At 44.4% G+C, this 8,522-nt stretch overlaps 1 protein-coding gene across 10 annotated transcripts in view; it reads left to right on the top strand.

Moving 5' to 3' along the window:
- The window catches only part of TIAM2 (TIAM Rac1 associated GEF 2), a 240,784-nt gene that overhangs the window by 154,213 nt on the left and 78,049 nt on the right, over window positions 1-8,522 (top strand). For 8 of the 10 annotated variants that reach the window (XM_027082692.1, XM_027082682.1, XM_027082702.1 and 5 more), the window contains one exon: window positions 2,131-2,202. The exons of the other annotated variants lie outside the window; for them this stretch is intronic. In XM_027082692.1, the coding sequence (XP_026938493.1) occupies window positions 2,131-2,202 (72 nt within the window). The remainder of the gene's footprint in view (window positions 1-2,130; window positions 2,203-8,522) is intronic. 10 annotated transcript variants of the gene reach the window in all.

The following is an 8,522-nucleotide window of genomic DNA, read 5'->3' as shown; positions in this document are numbered from 1 at the left end:
AAAAAAAAAAAAAAAAAAAAAAAGCCTGAGTGCTTATTGTTGAAATGTGGCCCAAGGACAGTGAATTGTTTTCAGAACATTTTGAACACTCATATCTGAAGTATTTCCTAATGCTGTTAATACAGTATATGATAATGATTTTTATGTTGCTGAGTGATATGTTTTAGGATTATTATTTTTTGAAAGACTGTTGAGAAGATGAGCTATCACAAAATGATCTGATCGTTTAAGTGAGTTGGGAAGTGAGTTGTGATGAAGTTCAAGGAAGTTCTTGTTTTTACTTCTGACGGGTTGCTGTTATTCTGAATATGCTGGCAGAGAGGGTCACATTTTATGAACTTTATTTTCTAATTTTATATGGATATACACATTTGATTGTGCATAACAGTTTTGTGAAATAGGTGAGTAGCAGGGATAGAATCAACTTCTTTGACCCGTCTGTAATCCTAAAACAATAAAGCTGGAGGTGGTGGGACATGGATTGATTGACTGAAAGAGGGCAAACTCACATGGAATCCCTTTTACTTGGCCACTGTTTTTGTATACTCACAATTGGAAAGAATATCACGTTTAAAAATTGTGGTTCTGGACTTCCCTGGTGGCGCAGTGGTTAGGAATCTGCCTGCCAATTCAGGGGATGCGGGTTCGAGCCCTGGTCCAGGAAGATCCCACATGCCGTGGAGCAACTAAGCCCACGAACCACGACTGCTGAGCCCATGTGCCACAACTACTGAAACCCGCGCGCCTAGAGCCCGTGCTCCGCAACAAGAGAAACCGCCGCAATGAGAAGCCCGCGCACCGCAACAAAGAGTAGCCCCCGCTCGCCGCAACTAGAGAAAGCCCGTGCGCAGTAACAAAGACCCAGTGCAGCCAAAAAAAATAAATTAAATAAATACATTTATTAAAAAAAAAATTGTGGTTCTATTTGTACTTTAGTTGTGAAAGTAATCATTTGTGGGTTATAAATGGAAATGTATTTCCTCGTTATAGACTATAGTTAACTATAAACCATTGGCTAATGCTGGGTTTATGTTTTTGAATTCAACTTCTGTGAAGTTTAAATAATGTCTTTGAGGCAAATTCTGATTTTAATCAAGGTAGCCAATTCTGTTTAATTAAATGACAACGATAAATAGCTTGATAATTTGCTTATAACATGTTGACATTTAGCAATTAGGTATGACCCTAATATGGTTTTTACCCCATCATATGTAGTAAATGCCCTTAATGTAAGATCTCTTGAGAAACAAAAGCATTTGGTTGAACATTTTTGTTTTAAAAAGATATGACACTGGTATTTATGTAACTGAATGCAGTCGAGGTAGTAGGTATCCGTAAATGTGTAAATGGCCTGTTTGTTAATGTTTAGTATTCTACTACAAAATCTAGAAGAGAAAAATTGGAAAAAGTAAAGGAAATTTTTCCTAGTCCCTCTACCCAAACACAGCCACTTTTATTTATTTATTTATTTTTGGCTGTGTTGGGTCGTCGTTTCTGTGCGAGGGCTTTCTCTAGTTGCGGCGAGCGGGGGCCACTCTTCATCGCGGTGCGCGGGCCTCTCACTATCGCGGCCTCTCTTGTTGCGGAGCACAGGCTCCAGACGCGCAGGCTCAGTAGTTGTGGCTCACGGGCCTAGCTGCTCCGCGGCATGTGGGACCTTCCGGACCAGGGCTCGAACCCGTGCCCCCTGCATTGGCAGGCGGACTCTCAACCACTGCGCCACCAGGGAAGCCCCACAGCCACTTTTAATATTTAGCTTTATTTCTTCCCAATATTTCTTCTCTGCACATTTATAAAACAGTTATAAGCTTGATTTTGGTGGCTTTGCTAACTTTGATTTCTACATCTTCAGAAACGTGTACTTCTTGGTAAAAGCAGCATCAGGAATATCCAGGGTGACTTGAATAATATGTATCATAGAAAAGTAAAATATGTAACCGTATGGGAAGAAAAAAAGCAACTTTAAAGTTAAAACTTTACATGTAGTAGAGTAGTAAATAGTACACATTGCAATATGAAGATCTTATCAAATGTCATAGCCCTTAAATTTTTCAATATTGAGAAAGGGTAGCCACCAAACGAATATTGCAGAGCCGTTTCATTAGTCTTTTTTTCCCTCCTGCCTATCAGATATTTGATTCAAGTGGCAGCCATGGATTTTCTGGAACTCAGCTACCTCAAAGCTCCAATAACTCCAGTGAGGTAAACGTTGCTGTAGATGGTAGCCATCTTATTTTTACTTGGATGACACAAATGCTAAGTTAATGAGGGGATGCTAGTTCTGAATCTTTACCTGAATCTGTTGAAAATACTGTAAAGTTAGAACTCAGATGGTCCCGAGTAGGTAAAAGATGTTTGCAGAATTCCAAGTGTTTTTGAAGGTATCTAAACTCATGATCACTCCGTCTTCAAAGTGGTATAGCTAGACTAAAGCAACTTTAGTTCAAAATAGCAACTTTCATTTATTCGTCCCTATTCCTCAGCAGTTCTTACCGTCATTTGAGAATTTGGTGACTCCAAACTTGCATTTTCCTCTTAGGGTGTCAGGGGGCTTCACACACATATTACATCATGCTGCAAATCAGTAGCCTTTGGTGCCCTCAGTGGAGCTGAATACAGGGGCCCCGTCTAGTCCCCAGGACAGCTTCTGACCGAGTAAATCCTCAGAACCATTTCTGAATGGAATTCTGGAGTAGGGTGAAGGTGGTCTGGGTGAGCTCATGCCTCTTCTTTGTGTCTTTTTCAAAGACACAAAGCTGTGTCTCCCCTTAAAGCTGTGTTTCATGTTACGATCTATTTCTCTTATCATCTGCTTCACCAAATTATTTTCTCTTAGGTTTTATGTCCAATAAACCTCTAAACCCTTTGTTGAGGTTGAAACATGATTTTAACGGCTTGGACAAACAATGTGCTGTTGCAGAAGTAGGCAGTATTACTTAACAAATTAATTGAGATAATTCAGTGACTTGGCCATAGTTTGAAAAATCTGAGGAATGGTAGAGTGTTAGACCCAGTGATGGGTCTGGGGGGAGGTGAGTGAGGAACTTTCTGGTGATCCTAAAATATACACCATAGACAACTACCTATTCTGCCTCCATGGGAGGTTGGCCCAACCGTGGGTGCTGAGCGTGGGCTCAGTTCCATGGTTATTATAGAGACCACTCCGGGGGGCAACTCTGCCCGAGGTGTCCTGAAATGGGGTAGAGAACCTCTGCTCAGAACCCTACCCTGACCTCCCACTCACAGAGGTCAGGGGTTGCCAGAGGGCAGGTCATGAGATGGGGTGCCTGTGCCCGGAGACTGTGTCATGGGCACTGCTTCTGGCTGGTCTCTGTGCCCTCCTTTGGCCAGCTTTGACCAAATGGGGCCCCGAGGAAGCCAGACCCATACCTTCCTTCTTTATAAAACACACCATCAAAATGGTGGACTTTTCATAATGAATAATTTCCATTCCCTGCCCCTTTATTTCTGTATACATGCAGAGCTTATTTCAAAATCAGATCAAAATACACTGTCCACCAGGGATTTTGCTTGATTAAAAACAATTATTTCACTATTATTTACTTGGTTCTTTACAATCTTTTATGGGCAGTCATCCCACCAAGTGTATATATGTCATGTCTCCCAAGCAAACTTGTAACTAGGACCTTTGATTGTGTGTATGTTCTCAATCCATGGCTCACTGCTAAGGATATAATATAGCTTAATAAATTTGCCTCTTAATTGTCTATATTAGATGTAGCCCTTTAATGGTTGAGAAGAGCTGTTTGATCTGTAATGAAAACCCATAATTTTCGTATGTCTTCCAGCATTAAATAACAATTTAAAATTCCTACTTTGAGAGTTTAGAAATTGTATCATCAAAGCACTTTCTATTAACAGAACTTATGTTGGACTTTGAAAATAAATTTTTGCTAAAATAGCCATTAATGGTCAGAATTAAGCTTAGTGTTTATTTAAATTGGGCTTTAATTAACAAATGATCTTCTTGTGATTTAATTGACAAGTCCCACTGGCGCTGGAACGAGTGAGAGGAGAAAATTATTGCATCCTTTTTTTTAGGCATATGTATTTAAACATTTATCCCTATTTGTTTTAACTAAACATTGCTTCTGCTGTAGCAACAGTGAAGAAATTCCTTTAACATATAGGGCTATTTTAATGGTGTGTTTATCATTTCTGTACTGTAGTACTCAGATAACTACGTTTAAGTGAGTTGCAGCTAGAATGAAGGGTATTTGGTTTTTTATGTCTCTGGGACTTAAAATTCTGCCTGTAGCTGGTTGAATAATTAATATTTCATTCCACTAGTTTTCCTTTGCTAATTGTTCTTGGGGAATATTTATAACTTGCACAAAACGTCTGTTTGTAAACAGTGTATTGTGTCCATTAGCGTCACACAGAAAGGCAGTCGTTCCTGAGTGTGGGGAGGGAGGAGGTCACGGGTATTTAAGAATATTCTATTCTAATCGGTGCGTCATATAACCGTCCAACAGTGAGTCACCCTAATTTGAAATCTGTTAAGGTTGGAATAAGGCCAGTCTTATTTGAGCATTGTTTTTTTTTTTTTTTTTTTTTGGTGGTACGCGGGCCTGTCACTGTTGTGGCCTCTCCCACTGCGGAGCACAGGCTCCGGACGCGCAGGCCCAGCAGCCACGGCTCACAGGCCCAGCCGCTCCGCGGCATGTGGGATCTTCCCGGACCGGGGCACAAACCCGTGTCTCCTGCATCGGCAGGCGGACTCTCAACCACTGCGCCACCAGGGAAGCCCTTATTTGAGCATTTTTTAAAGGACACTTTGGCCAGCCAAAAACGAAAGCTGTTCCTAGGGTGCTTCTTGGTGAGTAATAATGAGCCTCCATCAACGTGTGAAGGGAGATGTTTGTCATGGAGATTGTGGCAACAGATCCCTGAGGAGGCTCTGGATGGCAGCTACCCCAGAAGTTTCATTGCAGTTGCTGTGGAGCCCTGGGCCTTGGCTCTCTCTCCTGGAAAATTGGCTTGGGGTGTCCCAACTTTCTGCGGCAGTGAGTGAATGAAGTATTGTCACATCAGTCGTTAGCTCCAAACTGGAAAAAAAAACCCGCTAATGTTTTTTTTTTTTTTTTTAAATGGAAGCTATGAATGAAACCTCTTACTCTTGACCATAACTCGGGTCTGTTTAAATAGAACATTTAGTCTGGAACCGTACATAACATCCGTACGTGCACAGATGGATAGTACATAGATAGGTCTTTGTTTCCCTTTCATATCAACTGATGTTTGGGCCTCGGCCCAAGAAGGAAATAAACACCACCTCCTCTGTGACATTTTGCTGTTGTTAAGACAGCCAAGAGCGCGTAACTCCTTTCGTGTTCTCTTCTCATCTCACTTGCTAACAGGCCTCCCTTTTTATCAGCGACTGCGGTGGGGGCCCCTTGGCCACAGCCAGGTCGTGGTTTTGCTGCCCACTCCCCTTCACCGATCCCGGCAGTAATTATGAGCCATTTGATCCAAACACATCTGCTGTGAGAACCCGCGGAGTTTCAGTGTTCTCTCCTTGAGGCACACGGGGCAGAAGTAATTTGGCATGTGCTTTCAGGACCATTAATATGATAGTAATAAGAAATGCTTCTGTGGAAGTTGCCCTACCCTGAGGGCGGAAGTGATTTGCAAACCTTAACTGTAGTGGCCGCAGTGGCCTCGGCTGCTGTTCAGTGATGTTGCATTTTGTGCGTGCCGCTCAGCGCTGGACCACGCGGTGGTCTGTGCACCCGTAGTCACCATGATTCCCCAGGGTTTTTTTTTTTTTTTTTTTAAATGACTGCAATTTTATTACATGGGCCGGATAGAAAGCTCTACTCTTTTTTTTTTTGCCGTACGCGGGCCTCTCACTGTTGTGGCCTCTCCCGTTGCGGAGCACAGGCTCTGGATGCGCAGGCCCAGCGGCCATGACTCACGGACCTAGCTGCTCTGCGGCATGTGGGATCCTCCCGGACCAGGGCACGAACCCGTGTCCCCTGCATCGGCAGGCAGACTCTCAACCACTGCACTACCAGGGAAGCCCCATTCCCCAGGGTTTTGAAACAAGGGGTGATTCTCATGCGGTTCTTTATAGTGGCCGTTGTTGAATTACGGTGGTCAAGCCTACTATAGTGTAATTCCACAGTCCACACTGAACTTCAAAAAAGATCTTTGACATTGTTCATGGCTCTTTACAGTTTATGTAGTACCTTCAAACGCCATTCCTCACACCAGTCTCCTGATTTCTCCATGAGGCTGGCGTGCTTTAGCCCCTTGTAAAGGTGAAGAAATAGAAAGAAGCCCAGAGGCGTGAGATAACCAGCCCTGACAAGGCTGGGATTTGACCCACATTGTCTGTTTGTTATATTTTTTGCTGTTTCATTTGTCTTCTCCAGGAACTGGAAACCTTGAACAGGCTGATGGGAAACTAATTCTGTGGAGAGGGGGGATGGAGTGGGTGGGAGGAGTATACAGGGGTCTCAACAGAGGTGGCCAACCGGGGACTTTTGGGTGGGTGGTTAGAAGATTAATGTAGCACCTTTAAGGCTAAGCAGAGAAAGGAGTTTTCCAGATACATCAACTTGCTGGGCTTATTTTCACGATTCCCTGTTCCTTTTATGAAAAACAATGTAGGAGAATATCTTACCTGGCTTATTGAAAATAAAGCATGTGATTTCAGCATGGATAACATTGACCCTTGAGGGAATCAGTCCAGTTGTTTTCTCCAAGTGGGTACATCTTCCAACAGCCTAGGAGTTCTGTAAGCACCAAGTAGCCTTTTCTTTTTCTGGTTCTAATTGACGAATCAATGCTACATCCTCATGGCTTCCTTTGAATGGCCAGATTTTACCTTTCTTTAATTGCATACATTTCTAGGGGGTGTCTGTTGTGAGAGTGTGTGAGATGCACAGGAAAAAATTACACGTAAATGTTCACTGTAGGATCTCTTGAGAGGATCTGAACCTTCCATGGCCTTGGCTTTGATAGGCATCGTCTCATTTGTCATTCAGTTGAGCTTAGGTCAACAGTGTAGACTCAAAATGATTCCTCAGAGCACTTGTAGGCACAAAACCTTGTTTCATCGAATAGAATGTGAACATCTCTTGTCCTTTGCATCTCTTAGTTTGCCTGCACGCTTTTCCCTAGCCTAGAACTTCTTCCCCTTCAGTAATCCGCTCTTAGTTCTTTTTCTTGAAACTTCAGGGAGGATTAAGAACTTGACACTGTGTAAATAGATTCGAATAGGATACTGAAAATGGACAGCCTTTATTTTCCAAGCCTCTGTGTGACTGTGAATTTCTCGTTGCATCCAATTCAACATCCATGGCTTGGGTGTGTTCTGGGCACAGGACACACTGTGTGGAGGGCTGAAAGAGACTGAGAATGAGCAAGACGGAGCCTCTGTGGTCATTCATCTCAGCACCTGGGGGCGTGGGAGCAGCCTAGAAATGACTGTCAAGTGGGCTGGGCTTCGCTAAGTGCTGTACCGGGACATTGGGGTGTAGATGCGTCTGAGTGGAATTGGGGTTAGGGGGCGAAGAGAGCAGGAGACACTTCACAAGAGGGGGGGGGCAGTGTTTGAAATAAGGTTGAAAGGTCTATGTAGTTTCAGCACAGAAGCTGTGAGGAGGGTAAAGCAGGGGAAGGAGGTGGAGGTGACCAGGGGTCTGGAGGCAGGAGAGCGCTGCTGCTTTGTGGAGGTGTCAGGGGAGCCAGAACATGCCATGCGTCCAGAACAACGCCAGAGAGTCCAGCAAGTTGGCTTGTGTCCATTTTGCGAGAGGTAACTGACTGCCGGGCTGGTATTTCTGTAGTGCAGCGGCAGGGAGCAGAGGCTCAAGCCCGGCTTCCAGGGTTCAGATCCCCACAGCACGACAGTCACAGCTTCCTGTGGGAGCGTGGGCAAGTTTCTAGAATTTTCCGAACCTCATGATTCTCACTTGTTAAATGGAGGGTTGGGACAGTGCCGACCGCAGAGGGTTGTGAATGGTGAGTGAACGGGCAGTGTGTAGTATGGTCTCTCTGGGGTGGACAGGAGGGCAGGGGAGGGTAGTTGTGAATTTGTATTTCCCCGTCCCTCCCCCAGCCGGCCATCCTAGATCACGCCTTTCCTATTCTGCTCTGAAAGTGCAGACCTGAATTGCTTTGCAGTGGCAGTCAGGGCGATTTGACTTCCTCTTGGATGGGCTCTTTGTGGTTTCTTACTCCACAGTGACCTCTGCTGGGGTTTTCGTTTGATTCTGAGCAAGCGTAGTTTGAGAGGCGGGTTCTGCGCCTTTAAGGCAGTGCCTGCTTGTTGCCGATGCACGTGAAGTCCCTGCTCAAATGAGCAGAAGTGCCTGGAGGTTTATTTAACCAGAGAAGAAAATGTGACCCATGTGAGATGGGACCCTACAGGGGAAATGCCGTGCACCAGGGGAAACTGGTGTCCATGCTGGTTCCCTGTGTTCTCCGGGCATCTGGTTCTCTCTCTCTCTCTCTCTCTCTCTCTCTCTCTCTCTCTCTCTCTCTCTCTCTCT

This window comes from Aethalodelphis obliquidens, unplaced genomic scaffold (assembly GCF_003676395.1).
Source record: "Aethalodelphis obliquidens isolate GAN/ISIS:26980383/991018 unplaced genomic scaffold, ASM367639v1 scaffold3, whole genome shotgun sequence".
NCBI classification, from domain to species: Eukaryota; Metazoa; Chordata; class Mammalia; order Artiodactyla; family Delphinidae; genus Aethalodelphis; species Aethalodelphis obliquidens.
This window is presented reverse-complemented; position numbering and strand designations above follow the sequence as displayed.